The sequence below is a fragment of the Juglans microcarpa x Juglans regia genome, chromosome 5S, assembly GCF_004785595.1.
Source record: "Juglans microcarpa x Juglans regia isolate MS1-56 chromosome 5S, Jm3101_v1.0, whole genome shotgun sequence".
Lineage (NCBI taxonomy): Eukaryota > Viridiplantae > Streptophyta > Magnoliopsida > Fagales > Juglandaceae > Juglans > Juglans microcarpa x Juglans regia.
This window is the reverse complement of record NC_054603.1, coordinates 2,536,852-2,560,141: the sequence shown is the minus strand read 5'-3', so window position 1 is coordinate 2,560,141 and position 23,290 is coordinate 2,536,852. Positions and strand designations below refer to the sequence as shown.

The following is a 23,290-nucleotide window of genomic DNA, read 5'->3' as shown; positions in this document are numbered from 1 at the left end:
TTTTTAATAATTGATCTCATTTTTTTAAAAACAATTGTCTAGCGCTTGCTCACTCTACTATTATATATAGCATTACTCATTGAAAAATTTAATTTTAAAGTCTTTAAACACAAAAAAAAAAATGATATTTAAAGTTGTGAAATGCGCGAACGGTACGTAAACTCTTTGAAAAAAGTAAGTAAATATAAGACCAACATAAAAAAAAAATTAAATTTTAATAATAACTCTATGATTTTTTAAAATGATTTTACGGTACTTGTATACTCTACTACTAAATATAACACGAGACCGACTATACATCAGCATCCACTCTCTACACACTTTACGTAGCATTTTTTTTTTAATCTAAACGTTTAGATAGTAAAAATACTTGAGAAGTATTAAGAATATTTGTGAATAGTAGTGAAAATATAATAAAAAGTAATAAAAAATTATTAAAAAATAAGTAATAAATAATAAATAATAAAAAAATATATAAAAAGTAATAATAAAATAAAAAATAATAATAACAATATCTCACTTACCCAACACAGTCTAAGTATGATGCGGCTGCAGCTGCTGCAGCTAACTGTTGGCAGATCTAAATATTTTCTCATATAACATTACTCTTAAACACATAGCCGAGGTGTCAAACCCAGCCCTGCCAAGCCAAGCCAAGCCCAGCCCAGTTTAAACACGAAGCCTTAAGTAGGAAAATGGTAAAACAGTAAATAAAATGTTGTCGGAAGGGCAATGAATCCCGCGCCACTGACTCAGCGGAGAGCGTCTGTTTGTTGGCAGAGAAAAGGAGAGTTTTTTTAAATTAAATAGGCAAACCGAGAAAGACAGCCTTGTTAACGTTTTTACTCTCTCTCTCTCTCTCTCTCTCTCTCCTGGTCTTCATTTTTCCGATTTTCGTTCAATTATCTGATCGATCCAGGGTAAGATTTTTCTCGCTCTCTCTCTCTCTCTCTCTCTCTCTCTCTCTCTCTTTCAAATTATTGTCCTCTCTCGTCGGTTTTTGAAATTTATGCCCGATTGGGATTATATATTTTATTTTCAGTTTTAAATATAAAGGAAAACATATCTTGTAGTAATCATCTGGCTCGATTTTATGCACCGAGATCGGCGAAACCAAACAGAGGAGGCGTTTCTGATATGTTTCTTTATACTTTTGAGGGTTTCATTTCCCGTGTGTGCGAACGTATGTTATATTCGACAGATATATATGGTGGTATATTTTGCTTTATTTATTTATTTATGAAGATGACTAGTTTTACTTTTTAAGCAGGTGATTCTTTTTGAGTTTGGGCTAATTGGGTTTGATATAAAAATGTTTTAGCAATTTTTATGTGATGGGTAAATGTTTGGGAGAAGATAAAGTTAGGGTTTTGGCTGATTATTTAGTAATATTTTTAATTTGTGTACTTGGGTTTTCCTATCTCTATTTATATAATATCGATTACTTATAAAAAAATATTAATAATAATAATTTGGTTGGCGTTTGTCGAAATCGTTATATGAAGGAAATTTTGATGTTTCGGTATGTTGAACCGGGTAAAATTCTATACTGATTGTTTCATACGGGGCTGGCTTTATTAGAGTATTGTTCAAGAAAGCTCATGATTTTGCTAGACTTGTTTTGATTTATATGAGAGCTGACGATGTTCATCAATGTAGAGTCTGCGTGAAATGTTTTGTGGGAATGCTAGAGAGATGACCCCCTGAAAAAAAGGAAAAAAACTGTTGTTTCTGCATTTTTTGCATTTTCTTGCTGTTTGAACTCCTGCCAACTCTCACTCTTATTTGGAAAGTCGATGTTTCTCCACTGCTCACTGCTTTGTTCCATATGCAGCAGTTGTAAGGAAATTGATAACATTTGTGGAATTGAATAAGATTTGTGCTAGTTGTAGCCTTTTTTTTGGCTTCCCTGATTAGTGACTACCTTTTCCACGTACCTGGACTTGCCCATTTGTCTGCTTGTACTTATGTATGCATGGCCTTGTGGGTCTCTGAATACATACTTCTCTTCCTGGGTAATATGGATTACTATATGGTGGGATAATCGTTTTCTCATTCTTGCATCTGATTTGCAGTTGTGGATTTCAAGTTAACTTTTCTTGCAGGAAACTAGAGAAGAAGATGGAGTCTCATGATGAGACAGGATGCCAAGCTCCTGAACGCCCCATTCTTTGCATTAATAACTGTGGTTTCTTTGGAAGGGCTGCGACAATGAATATGTGTTCCAAATGCTACAAGGACGTGTTCCTGAAGCAGGAGCAAGCCAACCTTGCGGCATCATCAATAGGAAGTATAGTGAATGGCAGCTCTAGCAGTAATGAAAAAGAGCCTGTCATTATGGATGCGGTGAATGTACAATCTAAACCAGTGGAGAGACAGATCTTTTCAATAGAAACGTCGACTGATTCATCCTCAAGCAACTCCCCTCAGATGCCTATGAAAGAGGGCCCAAGTAGATGTGTGACTTGTCGAAAGCGTGTTGGTTTAACCGGCTTTAATTGCAAGTGTGGAAACCTGTTTTGTGCAATTCATCGCTATTCTGATAAGCATGACTGTCCCTTTGATTATAGGTCAAATGCCCGGGATGCTATTGCAAAAGCCAACCCTGTTGTGAAGGCAGAAAAGCTTGATAAAATTTAGGACCAATAGTTTGAACTTTGAAGTGAAGATTTATGTCCTGAAGTGCGATGCTTCTTTCTCTATCTGTCTCTATATAAGTTGGCTGCTTGTCTTGTACGCGTCCTCCACAGAGAAAAATGGTTCAAGTCATGATAGTGAGGACATCTGTAGAAGTCTACTCCTTGTTTATTGGTGAGGGCACCATTCTTGGCTCCAGTGTGAAAGTCTTTATTTGTGCTGGTTTGATAGACATATTTGGGGTTAACCTGTAATGTGAAATCTCGGTTGGCTGCGTTTCTTTCCAGAAGTACTTGAAAAATTGGTATTCTCTGTTTCGTGCATGTATGCAATGTTATGGGCATTTCTTTCAATATTCCCTGCAGGTATAATGCTCTTCTTGGGTTTAAAACCATGTCTTTGAATCTTGGATAATTTTCATTGTTTTTATATTTACTTGGGGGCTTAGTTGTGTCTCTGGTTTATCCAACTACCTTGGGCAACATGTCACGTGTCGATTTTTTTTCCCATCAGAAATTATATTCTGTTACATAGAATATCTCGAGGAGCCATGTTGGTTTAGTTGTGAGTTGAGTTGTGAGACTGTAGAATGGTGGTGATTGATAAGGCTCAGTTGAAAGTTTCTTGTAAAAAAAAGAAAAAAAGCCTCAGTTGGAAGTTGTTTGTCTGCAACTTATAGATCCTGTTGTATTCATAACGAAACCAAGAAGGGTAGTAAAACATTTGTATGGTTGTGTTTAGACTCAGAAAAATCCATGGTTGTAGGTGTGAATATTGGTAATTCAGGGATTAAGGAAGCCTTGAAACTTTTCTAATTAAAATAATCCTGGCACTTTGTTTTCGGCTAGTGGGCCTAGAAAAATTCTGGTTTTGGGCGGTGCAATGTTTCGGAAGAATCAGACGATTGATCACCTGAAGTAGTTCCTCAGCATTTCAGTGCCTTTTTTATATGGATTAATGTGTGTTTTTAGGGCAGTAAATAAACCAGTCTGTTTGGTTAAATTTGAATTAAACTCGACTTGTGAAAAAAAAAACTCATTTGTAAAAGCAGATATTCGCTCGAATTGTAATTGACACATATTCGACTCGGTTAAAACTCGTTAAGGCTCGTTCGTTTATGTTCGAGTCGAGCTAATGAGTCGACTAGATTAAAACTCATTCATATATTGATAAATATATATATATACCTATATATATACACATATACGTAGTAACTAATAATATAAGTATACCACTTTTATAATTAAATATATAATATATAATCTAATTACTTACGTCTATATAATGAATATACTTCATGGGTATATTTTATAATTTGTATAATAATTAGTCGATAAAATTTAATAATTTAATATACAATATATGAAATAAATATATGCTATTATATTAAGTGTATGCATTAATAATATATATAGACATATAATATATTGCTATTTTAGATAAATATCAACTAATTAGATATTAATTATTTATAAAATTTTATAATTCAATAGAACTTTAACTTGTTAGTTGTATAAATTTAATATTATATTTTATAAATTTAATATTTTTAATTATTATATTTTATTCAAAAAATAAAAAAATAAACAATTCAAGCCCGAGCTCGGGCTCGGCTCGACTCGAACTCATTTGTGGGAAGAACTCGAGTTGAGAATTTAATTTATCGAGTCGAGCTTAAACAAAAAATAAAATCTTGAACTCGGGTTCGAGCTCAAGTATTTTGAGTCGAGCCGAGCTCAACAAGCTAAAGATCAGCTCAGTTCGATTACAGTTCTAATATTATGCTTTCTGATCTCAGAGTTGTGCTTGTGAAACAACGTAATTATCAAGTATCACAATGGGCGGCTACCTCTGATGATCTCCTTATTGAATAGAGTGGGGCCGCCCCACTCTTACGACTAGGCGGTATTTTTTTTCCTTTTTTTCACATTTTTTAATACATTTAAATATTTTTAAAAAATAAAAAAAATACGTCAATACATTTAAAACCACTTCCTTAATCACTAAGTAAAAAAAAAAAAAAAATTAACCAACGATTAAATAGAGCGATCAAAGTGAGATGGCATAGTAGATTTTCTCTATTGAATAATGTATATCCAATTACCATTCCGGTGTGAATTCAAGGCATCCTTTTTCCAGAGACTAACGATCACTTCATCCCATCTATGCAGGATTGGTTCCGAGTCTTCTTATTAGCTTTACCACGAATGGATTATGGAATTTTTTGCTTCTTTTATAGATTTATTATTTCATCTTCCTTCATTTGGCAAATATAAATAAATAAAATTGAGATCAAACTTTTAGAAGTGAATGGTGGAATAGCTTGACGTCAGGGGACCGAACTATAGGTTTGAAAGTATTTTATCTTATTATTATAATTTTTTAAAAGTTTTATATAAATATAATAACAAATTATTTGTTAATAATATTTTTTTATTAATATTTTTTTATTTTATCTCAGCTCACACTCAAAAAATAATTTTAACACTTTTAGATTACGTTTAGATGTTAAATTAAGATTTCGTTTGGTTCTTTAATTCATCTCAACTTATCATTACAACTTTTTTAAATTTTAACACAAAATATAATAAATAATTCAACTTTTTTAAATTTTAAAATAATAATAATATTAAAAAATAATATTTTAACAATATTTTATCATTTCAATTCAACTCAATTCAACTCACTTTAACATTTAAACACAACTTAAGTTGAGTTAAGTTGAGTTTAGATGATAAAATATTATTAGAATATTATTTTTTAATATTATTATTATTTTAAAATTTAAAAAAATTGAATTATTTATTATATTTTATATTAAAATTTAAAATAATTATAATAATAAATTAAAATAAGTTGAAATAGTTTTAGTTATCGAACGAAATCACAAGACATACGAATTTGTAGCTTTTAAAGGATGGAGTTGTCAATGAAAATCGAAGGAATAGTGCTCTGGGCACGCATCGAGCCCAACGAAGACAGGCACGGCTTTCGTATGTGCCAGTGTACGTCCGTCAGCAACAAGCCATCTTTGGGCTTTATCTGGAGCCGGAGATATCGTGGCCTCGAAAGAAAGAATTAACTGGTATGGTTTTGATTGGATTTAGAAATGAGATATAATAATTTTAAATAAATTAAATAAAATATTATTAAAATATTATTTTTAATATTATTATTATTTTGAGATTTAAAAAAATTAAATTATGTATTATATTTTATGTAAAAATTTAAAAAAATTATAATGATAATAGGAGATGAATTGATGTGAATTTAAAATCCAAATAAGGGTAAAGTCTCACTCTTTTTAATTGAGAAATACTTGGATCCAATTTTGAGTGTCGAGCATTTATACTGATATTTTTTTTTACTTGGTGATTAAATAAATATTTTTTAATGATATTATAATTTTTTTTTAAAAAAAATTTTAATACGTTAAAAAATACATTAAAAAGGAAAGAAAAAAAAAATCACTCTTGAAGGCTCTAGCAATGCCCTTTTTTATTTAACAATGCAGAAATTACAAAGTCGTAATCTTAAATCTAAGAACTTAAAAAGGGGTTTAATCCTCTTTCGGGGGCCTCCTGAGTTGAAATATGGGGTTGAACTATAACGCAACCCAATAACCCAATCAATCAAGGGCCTGATCAATTTCAAGCATATAAGACTTGATACTAAAAGGATAACCGCCCAAGAACTTCAAGAGAAAAGCTATCAACTTAGTCAAGATAAGCTAAATCCCAATATCCCGTGGCTTGAATTTCAAATAATAGGTGAAGCAGTTATCACATAACAACAGAAAGTGTCGTGGGTTCTATTTATACCAGTTAGGGCTTAAGCTAATCTTAAGCCTCGTTCCTTTTTGGTTGTAGGTGATTACGTGTGTGAAACTGTGAAACGCGTCCATAACAATTGGCGTCGTCTGCGAGATATTTTTTGTCCTACAACCAGCGTGTTTTTCACATGCCCACCATCACTCAATCTCAAGCAACTAAAGACTAGGAGGTGTCGTAAAAAAATATGGAAGAGAGGTTCGCAGAGATGAAGGAAAATATGAGAAAACTCACAATGAAGGTAGAGTCGATGCAGAAGGAGAATGAGGCCCTCAAAGTGAAAAATGAACCATCAAGGGAAGACAGCCCCAAGCCAGGCTGATAGGATTGAAATGGAAGGACATAGTGCGAGTGGAGGCAAATCTCCCTCGAAAAATGAAGAGACAAAAAAGATGCATCATGGTCTACGTAGTCTAATAGATAAGTACGAAGAATTGACATGCGCAATCGATTAGTTGCTAACCAGCACCAATCTGTCGTACAATGTAGAAATCATGGCAATACCACTATTGCCGAAGTTCAAAGTTCCTACAATAGACATGTACAATGGACCCAAAGACCTAGTAGAATATTTGGAAGCCTTAAAAGCTCACATGACGCTTCACGAGTTTCCTGACGGGTTCGCGTGTATGGCTTTTCCTTTGACTTTGAAAGGAATGGCTCGAGGATGGTTCGGACATCTACAATTAGGCTCCATCGATAGTTTTGAGGAACTGGGCAGACAGTTCTTAACTCAATTTATGGCTAGTCGGAGGCGAAGGAGACTAGTTGCCTACCTATTAATCATGAAACAGATGGATGAGAGCTTGAAGGCTTATTTGGCACGATTCAATAGGGAAAGAATGACAGCAGACAACCAAGATGAAAATATCATGTTGGCTGCTCTGCTCGGGGGCATTTGGTCGAGAAGCTCTTTTATGACTGAATTGGCAAGGAAGACCCATTCCACTCTACGAAAATTCATAGACAGAGCAGATGATTTCATCAACGTCGATAATACACTACTCACATTAACAGCTAGATCGGAATAAAATGAGGAACATGTGGTAAAAGGAGGTTCAAAAAAAGATTGAGAAGAAGGTCCAAAGGCGAGGAGAGGCTAACACGAAGGAAGGCAAGACGCTCACACAGGGCGTCACACATACACTACTCTAGTGTGTAAGTCCAAAACAAGACCAAAGAAGTTAGGTGTGGTGAGGAGCAGGGGCGACAAGCCTAGAAGTACTGCATGTACCGTAATGCAAGTGGGCAGAGAATCAAAGATTGCCACACATTTAAACAAAAGGTCGAGGAGATGAGGGCTAATGGCGAGCTAGAGCGCATTGTTGCCCGAAAAGCTACTCCACCGCGACGTTCGGGCGACAGGAAGCATGAGCGCAAGCACCAATGAAACAAGAGCCCAAGAAGGAATGGCTCACCAAAAAGAAGGAGGAGATCCCTGGAACAGCGAGATCAGCATCCTAGGCGGGACATAGATTGAGGGAATCCACCTTTAGGTGAGATATGAAAAATCGCCAGGGGATACACAGGGGGTTGCCCCATTTCCTCTGGGAGGAAAGCGTACGCTAGGCGGGCCAGGTAAGAAGAAGTATACAATATGGGAAGACTGGTCAAACAGCCTTAGATACAGATGTTACCCACCATCTCTTTTGATGATAACGACTGCAGAGGAGTAGTCTATCCACACAATGGCACGCTGATGGTGACAATGCTGGTGGCAAACTACACCACACAGAGGATATTGATTGATAACAGGAGTTCCATTGACGTCCTGTTCTGGGACGAGTTCGCAAGAATGAGAATTAGCATGGACCAACTACGTCCATCACCAACTACGTTGAAGGGGTTCACTAGGGAAGCAGTGCAACCTATGGGGTCCATTGTGCTACTAGTGTCGGCAGGGGCAAACCCTCACATTGGTACCACTATGACAAATTTCCTAGTGGTGAGAACCCAATCAGAGTACAATGCTATCGTTGGTTGGCCTACGTTAAACGCCCTAAGGGCAATCACCTCCGCATATTCCCTGAAGATGAAGTTCCCCACGGAAGCAAAAATTGGAGAAGTTTGTGGCGAATAGGTACTCGCCCGAGAATGCTATGTCTAGGAACTCAAACAAAGAGAATGAGAAGTGAAGTGGTTGAGTCATGAGAAAACAGCACCAAGGTCCCTCTGTTGCCAACAAAAGTACTAATGACCAAGGTTGAAACGAAGGAAGAAGACGCTTTGAGACAGGGGGAAGTGGATGAGCCCTTAGAGCTTGTCAGCCTCAATTCAGCCAAACTGAAGAACACTGTTAAGATCGGGACTAGAATAGCAAGAAGTAAAAGGCGACAACTAAAACAGCTCCTCACCGAACACAATGATGTCTTTGCATGGAACCACAAAGACGAGGAGGAGGAATGGCGCCCGACATGGTGTCTCTCCTTAGGGAATAAAAAATATGATAAGTTGAGGAATTGGCTTGGATTAACTTCCAATCCAAGGTGTGAAGATCTGTCTCGGGATGATTAAGCAAGAATTCTCTTAATTGTTTGATCCCGAGCTTGAATGCAAGACCCCAGGCTCGACCTCGAACGATGTAGGTGGCTGTTAGTTGAAGAAGAATGTGAACAACCTCACCTTGGGAGCGAGCTAGTTCGACATTTAGCTCGATCACCTTTAAGCATATAAGAAATGATATATCATCTGGATGATATGACCCTACAGAATTGCGCTGCGCTTGCTTGATATCTCGATGATATGTCCCAATGCTTGGTGTCGCAATGATATCAAGGAAGAATACACCATAACGATGCTTTGAAAATTGAGAAATTGATGAATTATATCCGGCTGATCCCAAGTTTACAATATTGAGTATAACTATAACATAAATTATATTTAAAGGTTAGCATGTGTACATTGAAATAAATTATTATTAAATATTTATCTGCAATAACTATTATATTTAAGCGTCAGCGTGTATACATAATATTACAATAATCTTTCTAGCACAAAGAAATTCATTAAAAACATTACAAGTAGCTCGTGAGTTAGATAAGTTTTATTTTGTACGTTAATAACTTAATATTTATTTTTTATTTCTTAATGATTAAATGAGTAACTATTAATGAAATAGTGTATTTTTTTTATTTTTAAAAAATATTTAAAGATATTTAAAAATGTTTGAAAAATAAATAAATAAATAACTACAATTCACATCAGTGATAAATAGTACTTGTATTTTTCAAACAAAGTGGTTATACAAGGTTTAAAGTCTATTGAAAATTTTTTTAAAGTCTTTAAACACACGAGCCGAGGTGTCAAGCCCAGCCCTTTGGATCAGCCCAGCCAAGCCCAACCCAGTTTAAACACATGAAGCGTTACGTAGGAAAGTGGTAAAACTGTAAATCAAAGGTTGTCGGAAGGGCAATGAATCCCGCGCCACCAACTCAGCGGAGAGCGCCTGTCAGTTGGCAGAGAAAATGAAAGTTGTTTTAGGAGGTGCGTTTGGACGTTTGAGTTGAGTGAAGTTAAATTCATAACAGTGGACGAGTGAGTTAGGTTGTGTTTGAATGTTGAAATGAGTTGAATTGAGTTGAGTTGAGATGATAAAATATTGTTAGAATATTATTTTTTAATATTATTATTATTTTGGAATTTAGAAAAGTTAAATGGTTTATTATATTTTGTATTGAAATTTAAAAAAATTATAATGATGAATTGAGATAAATTGAAATGATTTATAGTTACAAACGAAGCCTTAGAGTATTTAAAATGAGTTTAAATATATTTAATATTAAGATGAATTTATATATATTTATAAAAAATTAAAAAAAGTTATGAATTTCGCGTGTAAAAAGATATTGAATTGAAAAAAATTATGAGTTCTATGTATAAAGAAATTTTGAATTGATATAAGTTTAATAATTTGAAAATTAAATATTTAAATATTAGAAGAAGAATAATGATAGAGTTACTACACTACTACTCTTTTTGTATTTGATTTTTTTTTAATTTTTTATTTTACTTAATAATTAAAGAAGTGGGTATTAATAAAGTTATATATATTTTTTAATTTTTTTAATAATTAAAAATGTTAAAAAAATATTTAAAAAAAATTTGTAATACATTTAGCCTAGTTTGTATTCGTAAATTATCTCAATTTATTTCAACACATTTCAACTCATCTCAACTCATCTCATTACTATTCATTATTATTCATCAACTTTAACTCACAAATCTTATTACTATTCATAACTTATTTCATTACGATTCATAATCTATCTCATCTCAATTTATCTTTAAATTTAAACGATACCTAAGTAGTAAACATGTAATAATAAGGCAATAAACCAATCACTATCCTATTTACTCAATTTTTTAAGACACGCTATTTCTTTTCCTTAAATTAAGTAGGCAAACAGACAAACACAGCCTTGTTAACGTTTTTACCCTCGCCCCCCCCCCCCCCGCCCTCTCTCTCTCTCTCTCTCTCTCTCTCTCTCCTGGTCTTCATTTTTCCGATTTTCGTTCAATTATCTGATCGATCCAGGGTAAGATTTTTCTTGCTCTCTCTATTTTTTTTTTTTTTTCAAATTATTGTCCTCTCTCGTTGGTTTTTGAAATTTATGCCCGATTGGGATTATATATTTTATTTTCAGTTAAATAAAAAGGAAAACATTTCTTGTAGTAATCATCTGGCTCGATTTTATGCACCGAGATCGGCGAAACCAAACAGACGAGGCGTTTCTTGATATGTTTCTTTATACTTTTGAGGGTTTCATTTCCCGTGTGTGCGAACGTATGTTATATTCGACAGTTATATATGGTGGTATATTTTGATTTTTTTATTTATTTATGAAGATGACTAGTTTTACTTGTTAAGCAGGTGATTCTTTTTGAGTTTGGGCTAATTGGGTTTGATATAAAAATGTTTTAGCAATTTTTATGTGATGGGTAAATGTTTGGGAGAAGATGAAGTTAGGGTTTTGGCTGTTTATTTAGTAATATTTTTAATTTGTGTCTTTGGGTTTTGCCTATCTCTATTTATATAATATCGATTACTTATAAAAAAAAAAAAAAAAAAAATTAATTTGGTTGGCGTTTGTCGAAATCGTTATATGAAGGAAATTTTGATGTTTCGGTATGTTGAACCGGGTAAAATTCTATGCTGATTGTTTCATACGGGGCTGGCTTTATTAGAGTATTGTTCAAGAAAGCTCATGATTTTGCTAGACTTGTTTTGATTTATATGAGAGCTGAAGATGTTCATCCATGTAGAGTCTGCGTGAAATGTTTTGCGGGGATGCTAGAGAGATGACCCCCTGAAAAAAAGGAAAAAAAACTGGTGTTTCTGCATTTTTTGCATTTTCTTGCTGTTTGAACTCCTGCCAACTCTCAATCTTATTTGGAAAGTCGATGTGTCTCCACTATTCACTGCTTTTATTTGTTCCGTATGCAGCCCTGACACATATGTCATAGTACAAGTTGTAAGGAAATTGATAAGATTTGTGGAATTGAATAAGATTTGTGCAAGTTGTATCCCTTTTTTTGCTTCCCTGATTACCTTTTCCATGTACCTGGACTTGCCCATTCGTTTGCTTGTACTTATGTATGCATGGCCTCGTGGGTCTGTGAAGTATATACTTCTCTTCCTGGGTAATATGGATTCCTATTTGCTGGGATGATGGTTCTCTCATTCTTGCATCTGATTTGCAGTTTTGGATTTCAAGTTAATTTTTCTTGCAGGAAACTAGAGAAGAAGATGGATTCTCACGATGAGACAGGATGCCAAGCTCCTGAACGCCCCATTCTTTGCATTAATAACTGTGGTTTCTTTGGAAGGGCTGCGACAATGAATATGTGTTCCAAATGCTACAAGGACGTTTTCCTGAAGCAGGAGCAAGCCAACCTTGCGGCATCATCAATAGGAAGCATAGTGAATGGCAGCTCTAGCAGTAATGAAAAGGTGCCTGTCATTATGGATGCGGTGAATGTACAATCTGGACCAGTGGAGAGACAGATCTTTTCAATAGAAACGTCGACTGATTCATCCTCAAGCAACTCCCTCCAGATGCCTATGAAAGAGGGCCCAAGTAGATGCATGACTTGTCGAAAGCGTGTTGGTTTAACCGGCTTTAATTGCAAGTGTGGAAACCTGTTTTGTGCAATTCATCGCTATTCTGATAAGCATGACTGTGCCTTTGATTATAGGTCAAATGCCCGGGATGCTATTGCAAAAGCCAACCCTGTTGTGAAGGCAGAAAAGCTTGATAAAATATAGGGCCAATAGTTTGAAGTGAAGATTTATGTCCTGAAGTGCGATGCTTCTTTCTCCATGTACGTGTCTCTATATAAGTTGGCTGCTTGTCTTGTACGCGTCCTCCACAGAGAAAAATGGTTCCAAGTCATGATAGTGAGGACATCTGTAGAAGTCTACTCCTTGTTTATTGGTGAGGGCACCATTCTTGGCTCCAGTGTGAAAGTCTTTATTTGTGCTGGTTTGATAGACATATTTGGGGTTAACCTGTAATGTGAAATCTCGGTTGGCTGCGTTTCTTTCCAGAAGTACTTGAAAAATTGGTATTCTCTGTTTCATGCATGTATGCAATGTTATGGGCATTTCTTTCAATATTCCCTACAGGTATAATGCTCTTCTTGGGTTTAAAACCATGTCTTTGAATCTTGGATAATTTTCATTGTTTTTATATTTACTTGGGGGCTTAGTTGCGACTCTGGTTTATCAAACTACCTTGGGCAACATGTCACGTGTCGATTTTTTTACCCATCAGAAATTATATTATCTGTTACATAGAATATCTCGAGGAGCCATGTTGGTTTAGTTGTGAGTTGAGTTGTGAGACTGTAGAATGGTGGTGATTGATAAGGCTCAGTTGAAAGTTACTTGTAAAAAAAAAAAAAAAGGCTCAGTTGGAAGTTGTTTGTCTGCAACTTATAGATCCTGTTTTATTCATAACGAAACCAAGAAGGGTAGTAAAACATTTGTATGGTTGTGTTTAGACTCAGAAAAATCCATGGTTGTAGGTGTGAATATTGGTAATTCAGGGATTAAGGAAGCCTTGAAACTTTTCTAATTAAAATAATCTTGGCACTTTGTTTTCGGCTAGTGGGCCTAGAAAAATTCTGGTTTTGGGTGGTGCAATGTTTCGGAAGAATCATGCGATTGATCACCCAAGGTAGTTCCTCAGCATTTCAGTGCTTCTTTTATATGGATTAATGCGTGTTTTATTATGCTTTCTGATCTCAGAGTTGTGCTTGTGAAACAACGTAATTATCAGGTATCACAATGAGCGGCTACTTCTGATGATCTCCTTATTGAATAATGTATATCCAATTACCATTCCGGTGTGAATTCAAGGCATCGTTTTTCCAGAGACTAATGATTCCGAGTCTTCTTATTAGCTTTACCACGAATGGATTATGGAATTTTATCCTTGTTTTGTAGATCTATTATTTCACCTTCCTTCATTTGATAAATATAAATAAATAAAATTGAGATAAACTCCTAGAAGCGAATGGATTTTGAATTTTCATTTCATTATTATAATTTTTTAAAAATTTAAAATATTAAAAATTAATATTTTAATAATATTTTATTTAATATTTATTTAAATTTATCTCATAACTCGGGACGAATCTGTAGCTGTTAAAAAGATGAGTTGACAATGAAAATTGAAGGCATGGTGCTCTAGGGACGCCTCGAGCCCAACGAAGACAGGCATGGCTTTCCTCGTATTGTGCCTGTGTACCTCCGTCTGCGACAAGTCATCTCTGGGCTTGTCTGGGGCCGGAGATATCTCTCCGTGTCTTTCTGTTTTCAGTTGTTTTTTCGTCTTTGGGTGATGCATCATGGCCTCAAAAGAAAGAATTAACGAGATGAAAATCGAACCCTCTCTCTCTCTCGACAATGCAGAAATCGGCAAGATCGTAATGTTACGATCTGTGGTTTCCTGCGTTCCCCAATCGTGAGTTTAAAGATGTGTTTGGATATTAAATTGAGTTGTGATAATAAAATATTATTTTTTAATAATATTATTATTTTAAAATTTAAAAAGGTTAAATTATTTATTATATTTTATGTTAAAATTTTAAAAAAATATAATAATAAATTGAGATGAATTTATATATCAAACGAGCCTAAATAATTTTTAAGAATGAACAATCGTACTAGCAAGTGATTTCCTGTGAAGCAACAACGTTATGATGGGATTACAGTACGTATACGAAACAAAGCATATAGAAAAAGATGTAATGCCAGCACTGAGGTGTTGCAAGTTACCATTCTTTTATGGTATCATTGGTATTTCAAGTTACCATTCTTTTATGGTATCATTGGTATTTGAACGGAAATTATGTGCCATATTAGGTTTATGAGAAATAATTTGTACAAATTCTAAATAGACAAGTTCCATATAAATTTTTATAAAAAAATAGACTTCACTTTAAAAATATGTAAAAAAAACTATTATTTATTAGTAAGACTTATTGTTTTATAAAAGATTTATATAAAATTTATCTATTTAAAATTTGTATCTAGTATTATTCATTTATTTTAATGACAAAATGAATATACCATGCTTACACAACTCATATCTAAAATTACTCCTCCGGTTTATAAGGCTGATCCTATGACCACGGCATCATTCCTTGAGGTTGCATGTTGGAGGATCCTGCTAGTTCCTTTCTAGATTTTTGTGCTGGTTGTATATGAGCTTTTCCAGGATTTTGTTATCGACTCGCATTAACACTAGAAAATGTTTTGAACCCAGCTGCTTGTATGCAGTCGAGGAGCGTGGAATGACCTATTAATGTGAATTTTCAACGATTTAATGTAGACAAAAGTAAGTTGACTTCCGTTAAAGGATAAAGAAAAGGGGAGACTGTTTGATGCTGCTTGTTTCCTTGTTTTGTTCGTGAGTGGTTGTGCAATTGCTTTTTTAATACAGTAGGTCGTCGCAGGGAAAAGAGGACAGCAATATACCCTTCAGAAGGCTCCAGGATAAAAGTCCTACTAATGATAACAGTAAATATGTTTGTACTACGTCAATTTACTCGACATAATACTGTAGAATTTGTATGCTTTTTTACATTTTGTTGTTGCTCCACAACCCATCTTTAGCTCAAGATCAAAAAACTTAAAACCTGGATCTACGCTGCAAGAACTGTTCTACGTGATAAATTATAATATAAACTGGAAATAAATGTTACATTGTCTCTGTGGCATCAATCTTGTATGTACCTCTTGTTCCGGTCTGAGCAAATTCTCGTCAATTACTATTCACCACCTCACATTCCACGTCAAAAATATCCTCACAGCATCCTTATATTCTGTGAAAAAATTATAAGTATGAAGTGTAGAAATAAATAGTGATTAATACATAGCATTCATCTAAAAGAAAATCCAACCCAATAAAGAAAAAAAAGTTGGGAGGGCATAAAGGATCAGAGGGAACATAAACGTGGCAAGCAACATGAAGAAATGAACAGAGATGTCCCCACTCTCCACCATCTGCTGAAAGCAATGTTGGTTATAGGCTATGGAGTGTATGTATTATTAAATTAAATTCATATAGCTTTCTTCAATGCAATAAGTGAAATTTGATAGTAGGCTACTCTCACTCACCCCACCGACTCCTGTCTGGTTTCTGCATCAAAGACAAAAAGGGGCACTCTCCAAATCCTTTTGTTGGGACTTGTTTTCTGGGGAATATTGCAACAATAAACAGCACAAACATCCAAGGTCCAAATCGATATATGTGTATCATATGTGTGCCCTTGGATGCCTAATCCCTCTCTCTTCGTTTCCGAAAGTTGACCCTTTTATAACATAGAACATTGATATACTTTTAACTTTTGAGGAAAAAAAAAAAAAAATACCTTTTGAAAAGGAACAAATTGGGATGCATTAAAAAATTTAAGAACATCAGTGTATAAACTACTATTATTCATGGCTTTATTAGTGTAGATTTACGTGCCAAAAGTGATCTCAAGTGCTGAACAAATTTTCAACCGATTGACATCTTATGGAATAACTCGTGATCAAGGTGCCCATATAAATAAATAAATAAAATGTATAGTAGCCTAAATTATGATAATTCCAATGCATAAAAAGGGTTGACGAGTTAGTGATGGACATAATTATTATGAATCAATAAATAAATATATATTGTATAACAATTTGTTTTCATCATTCATTATATATTATTTTACACCTTACATCTCTAACCTTATGAAAAAGAAAAATACTTGTTGCAAACGTCTTGTGTAAACGGCGTATAAATGTGACTAATGTGAAGACACTTGATGAGAGAGAGACCGAGCTAATGAGAGAGAGATGAGAAGAGCTGAGGAGAGAGAGACCGAGTTGATAGAGTTGATGAGAGAGAAAGACCGAGCTTATGAGAGAGAGATTGAGTTTATGAAAAAGGAAAAATTCATTTTAAATCTGATGTGATATGGACGACTGCATGCCGATTATATCCACCGATTATATATATGAAAAATACCCGATATTTTATAAAAAAAAAAAGACTACTAAAATTTTTAACTGTCGAGTGAATAATATTTACTGCATAGTAAATTACATATTATATATATATACAATTGCTAACCTAACAGCTTGAAATACAAAATATTGTGTCGGTGACTGCTATTGATAATGCATTATTGTCCTTTTGTTTATGATATCGATGGTGGGATGAAGATAATTAATATGCATTGAATTATGGAGTTTCCTTCTGCCTTCTATCATGCCATATTGACCACGTTAGTAGCTAATTATTATTGTATAACATGGCTTTCTTAATTACCGGGCACGTTGCTAGCTAGTCTTTTTTCTTTTTCTTTTTTTTCCTTTTAATTAATCCATTAACATCTCTGTTGTTTTGTCTATTATTATTACTACATGAATCACTCGATGAATACTATTACACAAATAACATAAAAATCAATGATTAGATTTCTAATTCATTTATTCATAGAAAAATAATAATTTGTATAAAATTCAAATAAAAAAATTCTATAGACGCGATTGTAAAAATTAGATCTCAATCTTCAAAATATATATATATATATAAATATATTTTTTTATCAGTAAGATTTATTTAAAGGGCATTAGTCTGACAGAAAACTATTGTCTGGAAGCTGACATGACAGCAAAAAATTTCTGTTGATTTTGCCAGAGAGACTGCAATAAAAGGTGCCCTTACACCGGACTTCCTTCACTGAAAAAGGTCAAATAGAGGGAGGAGTTGAAAAAATAAGTCAACTTGGGAGAAAAGCTACACGTGTAAATGCACTACTGGTCAATCGGTGGCAGTGGATGACAGCTGGTTAGCCTAAGTCACCGACCGTCGATCTCTTTTCACATTGGCACAGTTCATCTTTCCTGATACAAATATATTCGCAGTATTAAAATGCGTCAGCCTTGCACGCTATTTCAAAAAATAATTGCTAATATAGGAAGAGATTACATAAATAAATTTAAAGTTATTTTATGTGTTACTATTTATTTTATATTAAAAATAATTTTATAATCTGATATAAAGTATCAAATCATTATAAATTTACTTTTTATATAAATTTAAAATTTATATAAAAAATTTTTAGTTAGTATATTAATATTTTTTTTAAAATGCTCCGTCCGTGTTTATAATTCAGCATATTTAGAGCAGAGCTCTGCCTATATCTCTGACTACCTCTGTCTCTTTTTTGTTTAATCAACCGACTTTTCAAAATCTTCATATTGATTTCTCCCGTATTGACATTGTCTTTAGTTTATTTTTAGTTAATTAATAATTATAATAAAGATGTTGTTGACATTAACATATCCATGTCGTTGAAAAGAGTGGACTCTTTGTCTGCACTCTTTCACGTAACATTCACGAGAAAGTCTTCTTTTTTCTTCTTCCCCACTTCTTTTTGAAGTCTCAATCGTGATTATACTTTTTCACATAATATTCTTTTTATAAACACAGGTAAATATTTTTCAAGCCAGTGGGTAGAATCATGACGGCCACTGCAGCAGGACAGCTCATGGAGGGGATTAATTGTTGGAGATTTCTGTTGTTTAAGATATAATACTCGATTAGATTGAGATGAGTTAAAATAGTTTTTAAATAGTAATAAGATTTACATGTTGAAATTTATGAATAATAATAAATAGTAAAGCTCATCTCTCAATACAAATCTGTTCTTAATTTTATTGTTTGATTTTGTAAAAATACGACAATAAATAGTTAAATTAAATTATTTCTAATGGCTTGAGGTTTCCAGCTCTACAATTTACTATAGAATGAATAAGGTTTCTGGTATGGTCGGTAAAAGGTCAAATCCTGTCTAACAATTTCTTAGGATTCTTTTTCCAACTTACAACAATAATGACAAAGTTGAAACGAAAACATGAGGATAAAGTTGAAAGGAAAACACAGAAAAATAGAGTGGTAAGTAATGTAGCTAATGTTAATCCTGAGCATGAAACGCCATTGATGCTTTTCTTTCTGCTTTTTTTTTTTTACAATTCACACACTACCAAGTGATTTTTTTGGGACCTGAAGCTAGGAAAGTAGCTGAAGAAGAGTAATCTCGTTTACTTCTGTTAATATACTGATTAAATAATAAAGTTCCAAAGATGCCCATATCAAATACTGTTCTCTGAGGATCTGCTTAAGCCTGACCTATGCTACCAAATTAATGCTAGTCATTAGGTTTTACCTTTTATTTACGTTTAAAATGTCAAAACATTTTGTGCAGTATTGTTAAGTAATGTTGTACGTCACATTCTTATTTTATTTTGATCATATTAAATAATATGTGATATATTTATTATTATTAAATAATAAAAAAATATATAATATATAATAAATAATCATTTAATCTTAATAAATGTGTTATATCTCACTTAATAAAATAAAAGTAAAATGATAATATGGGTATATAATTTTCTATTGTAAAATATAATTTTTACTCTCAGAAATTGTTTGACTATTTTTCTTTTCGTTTTCTTTCTCTTGGGGAAGGAACAGTGGGGAGGAGCCGAGGAGGAAGTTTTCTTTGGGCTTGTAGAATTTTATGTAAAAGGTTCGACCTTTATAAGAAATCCTCAAAAGTTAATGATGACGTTTTGTAACTTTGCAAAGATACTCTTGACCCCATCAATATCTTGTAATCTATTCTTCTGAGTTCCACTCTCTCACTTCACAGATATATAGGAGAGATTGAAAAGAAACCCCCCAAGCTCTCTCAGCCACCTCCAATGGCCACAACCTGCAAATACCCGTTTCTTCTCTCTCTAATGTGCACATTCTTCGTTCTTAACTCAGCTTCATCTGAGGCAGATATCCTTTTAACCTTCAAGGCCTCCATGGTAGACTCAAAGAATTATCTCTCTTCCTGGTCTAATGCCTCAGCCACCCATTATTGTAACTGGACTGGAATCACCTGCAATCCCAGACCGTCGCTCTCCGTTACTTCTCTCAACCTTCAAAACCTAAACCTTTCCGGTGAAATCTCATCTTCAATCTGTGAGCTTCCCCATCTTTCTCACCTCAATCTTGCTGAAAATCTTTTTCATAAGCCCATTCCTCTTCATCTCTCTCAGTGCAGTACTTTGGAAACTCTGAATCTCAGTAATAATCTCATTTCGGGTCCAATCCCAGTTCAGATTTCTCAGTTTGGTTCTTTGAAAGTGCTTGATTTCAGCAGAAACCATGTTGAGGGAAAGATCCCAGAAACCATAGGCTTACTGCAGAATCTTGAAGCTCTCAACTTGGGAAACAACTTACTTTCAGGTAGTGTACCTGCTGTATTTGGGAACTTATCTGAGCTTCTTGTTCTTGATTTGTCTCACAATGCATACTTGATGAGTGAGCTTCCCAGTGACATTGGGAAGCTTGAGAAGCTGGAGCAGCTTCTTTTGCAAAGCTCTGGTTTTTATGGTGAAATCCCCGACTCTTTTGTGGGTTTGCGAAGTTTGACCATTTTGGACCTTTCCCAAAACAATCTGAGTGGTGAGGTTCCTCAGACACTAGGATCTTCTCTCAAGAACCTGGTGTCTCTTGATGTTTCCCAGAATATGCTTTTGGGGCCATTTCCCAATGGCGTTTGCAATGGAAAAGGCCTTATAAACCTGAGTCTCCATACAAATTTCTTCAGCGGTTCAATAGGCAACTCCATTAGTGAATGTATAAATCTTGAGAGGTTTCAGGTTCAGAACAATGTGTTATCTGGTGATTTCCCTAATGGTTTATGGTCATTGACCAAAATTAAGCTTATCAGAGCTGAAAATAATAGATTTTCTGGAGAAATACCCGATTCAATATCAATGGCTGCTCAATTGGAGCAAGTTCAGCTGGATAGCAACAATTTCACTGGTAGAATTCCTCAGGGTCTTGGGTTGGTTAAGAGCTTATACAGGTTTTCTGCATCTCTTAATGGTTTATATGGTGAACTTCCTCCAAACTTTTGTGATTCACCTGTTATGAGTATAATAAATCTCTCTCACAATTATCTTTCGGGCCAAATTCCAGAGTTGAAGAAGTGTAGGAAGCTAGTCTCGTTGTCCTTATCAGACAACAGTCTTACCGGAGTAATTCTACCATCCCTTGCTGATTTACCGGTGCTAACTTACCTTGATCTTTCTGATAACAATCTCACCGGTCCCATCCCCCAAGAGCTTCAGAACTTGAAGCTTGCACTGTTCAATGTATCCTTCAATCAACTATCCGGTAGAGTTCCATACTCTTTGATTTCAGGTCTCCCTGCTTCATTTCTGGAAGGAAATCCTGGACTTTGTGGCCCAGGATTGCCCAATGCTTGTTCTGATGACCAGCCAAGACATGAAACTGTTGGTTTTACAACATTAACATGTGCTCTGATATCTGTAGCTTTTGGTCTTGGGACTTTGATTATAGCTGCTGGGTTCTTCGTCTATCATAGATATTCCAAGCAAAAATCTCAAATGGGAAGTCGGCGCTTGGTAGTCTTCTATCCTCTTAGAGTCACTGAGCATGAATTGGTCGTGGGAATGAATGAAAAAACTGTGGTGGGAAGTGGTGGAGCTTCTGGTAGAGTTTACATTTTAGGTTTACCGAGTGGTGAACTTGTTGCCATAAAGAAACTTGCTAATTATGGGAGCCAGTCATTTAAAAGTTTGAAGGCTGAGATTAAGACATTAGCCAAGATCAGGCATAAGAACATCGTTAAGATTCTTGGGTTTTGCCATTCTGATGATTCAATCTTTCTAATTTATGAATTCTTACAGAAGGGGAGTTTAGGGGATTTGATTCACAGACCAGGTTTTCAGCTGCAGTGGCACGTGAGATTGAGAATTGCCATCGGGGTTGCTCAGGGATTAGCATACCTTCAGAAGGATTATGTCCCACGCTTACTTCACAGAAGTGTCAAATCAAATAACATTCTGTTGGATGCAGATTTTGAACCAAAACTCACAGATTTCGCACTCAACAGAGTTGTGGGAGAAGCTGCATTTCAGTCAACCAGGGCCTCGGAGTCTGCATTATCCTGTTACAATGCTCCAGGTGAGGGATCCGACTTGAAACCGTGCCTCAACTATGCCAGCTTGTGTCCTATACCCACAGAGTAACCCTGTCTTAGGTCACACCACATAAGTGGTATTTGAATGCCTGAATTCTGTATACTGCTGAAATTACCCCCATAAAAATTTTACTGCTTACATTTTCCTTTTTGATTACATGATGAGTCACCTCTAAAACACACCCTTTCTCATCTGTATCATATGATTCGAGTCTTGATGATCTTATTGGGTCTTTATTGCAGAATATGGGTACAGTAAGAAGGCAACGGAGCAGATGGATGTTTACAGCTTTGGTGTCGTACTGTTAGAGCTAGTGAGCGGCCGACAGGCCGAGCAAGCAGAACCAGCAGAGCCTCTTGATATTGTCAAATGGGTGCGAAGGAAAGTTAACATTACCAATGGAGCATACCAAGTGCTTGACCCCAAAATATCAGATTCTGCACAACAAGAGATGCTTGGGGCTCTAGATATAGCTCTCCGTTGCACATCTATGATGCCAGAGAAACGGCCATCGATGTTTGAAGTTGTGAGAGCACTCCAGTCCCTAGACTCAAGGACCCCCCTTCCAAGTAGAGAGTTTTCTACTTCTGGAGAGGATTTATCCAGTCTGAACATTGAACCAAGGAATTAACACCCCCCACCCCCCTTTTTCCTTATTTTTTCAAGTCTTAATGTAAAGCCAACTTGTTTTTCCTTCTTTTGACTTCTGATTGAGAAAAGCATGTACTTGGGCATGGTAGTTTCTGGTCTGCACCAGGATTTGTTTTGGGATTCTGTTTGATAGAAATACAAGATTTTTACAATGTGCTAATAATAAATGGTCATGAGTGCCAGTTTTAAGGAACTTGATCCAGTGGTCTTGGCAACTATCTGTTATCTGAACCAGGATTTCTAGAACCGAAAGTAACAATATGTTTTGGTTCGGGAGACAGACAATTGCGTTTATTTGGACAGATTGTCTTGAATTGGTTGGGCGTACATGACTTTCTGATACTCATATGGAATGGAAGTAGATTGTGTTTTGAGAAGAAACCCCGATTCAAATTGCTTGCCATGAGGTCGGAGATTGATGCTCGTGATTTTCATTATGGATACATCTCAAGATTTAAATATCAGAATTCAGAGATCTGCACCTTTCTGACTTGAATGTGTGAGACTTGTTTTGTATTTACAAAACTTGCAATGGGTGTGGGGTTTTTGGATTTTGGTTTTGTCGATTGGATCCAATAATGTAATACTGGCATGGTTGTTTCTATATCACCTCTCT

The 23,290-nt window shown here is 34.9% G+C and overlaps 3 protein-coding genes across 10 annotated transcripts; all 3 read left to right on the top strand.

Annotated features, from left to right (window-relative positions):
* Positions 1 to 760: 760 nt before the first annotated feature.
* On the top strand, positions 761 to 2,926 carry LOC121268376 (zinc finger A20 and AN1 domain-containing stress-associated protein 8-like). Of its 3 annotated transcripts, none has more exons than XM_041172627.1 (2): positions 761 to 920; positions 2,106 to 2,926. In XM_041172627.1, exon 2 carries the CDS (start codon positions 2,122 to 2,124, stop codon positions 2,638 to 2,640), a length of 519 nt encoding a protein of 172 aa, XP_041028561.1. In that variant the 5' UTR covers positions 761 to 920; positions 2,106 to 2,121; the 3' UTR covers positions 2,641 to 2,926. The 3 variants fall into 3 exon arrangements, with proteins under 3 accessions (XP_041028561.1, XP_041028562.1, XP_041028563.1); XM_041172628.1 differs by having other exon boundaries at positions 763 to 920; positions 2,090 to 2,926; XM_041172629.1 differs by having other exon boundaries at positions 794 to 920; positions 2,076 to 2,926.
* Positions 2,927 to 10,923: 7,997 nt separating this feature from the next.
* On the top strand, positions 10,924 to 13,080 carry LOC121268375 (zinc finger A20 and AN1 domain-containing stress-associated protein 8-like). 6 transcript variants are annotated; one of them, XM_041172621.1, is made up of 2 exons: positions 10,924 to 11,002; positions 12,182 to 13,080. In XM_041172621.1, the coding sequence occupies exon 2, from the start codon at positions 12,214 to 12,216 to the stop codon at positions 12,730 to 12,732; it is 519 nt and encodes a 172-aa protein (XP_041028555.1). In that variant the 5' UTR covers positions 10,924 to 11,002; positions 12,182 to 12,213; the 3' UTR covers positions 12,733 to 13,080. The 6 variants fall into 6 exon arrangements, with proteins under 6 accessions (XP_041028555.1, XP_041028554.1, XP_041028557.1 ...); XM_041172620.1 differs by having other exon boundaries at positions 10,930 to 11,002; positions 12,198 to 13,080; XM_041172623.1 differs by having other exon boundaries at positions 10,931 to 11,002; positions 12,187 to 13,080.
* Positions 13,081 to 19,624: 6,544 nt separating this feature from the next.
* Positions 19,625 to 22,867, top strand: LOC121268366 (probably inactive leucine-rich repeat receptor-like protein kinase At5g06940). The gene is made up of 2 exons (XM_041172603.1): positions 19,625 to 22,006; positions 22,266 to 22,867. The coding sequence occupies exons 1-2, from the start codon at positions 19,723 to 19,725 to the stop codon at positions 22,652 to 22,654; spliced, it is 2,673 nt and encodes an 890-aa protein (XP_041028537.1). The 5' UTR covers positions 19,625 to 19,722; the 3' UTR covers positions 22,655 to 22,867.
* Positions 22,868 to 23,290: the final 423 nt, after the last annotated feature.

Bases quoted from the DNA above. Each gene is read 5' to 3' on its own strand.
- LOC121268376 (XM_041172627.1), top strand. From the start codon at position 2,122: ATGGAGTCTCATGATGAGACAGGATGCCAAGCTCCTGAACGCCCCATT.
- LOC121268375 (XM_041172621.1), top strand. From the start codon at position 12,214: ATGGATTCTCACGATGAGACAGGATGCCAAGCTCCTGAACGCCCCATT.
- LOC121268366 (XM_041172603.1), top strand. From the start codon at position 19,723: ATGGCCACAACCTGCAAATACCCGTTTCTTCTCTCTCTAATGTGCACA. The intron at 22,007-22,265 runs GTGAGGGATCCG...TCTTTATTGCAG, and splicing joins ATCCTGTTACAATGCTCCAG to AATATGGGTACAGTAAGAAG.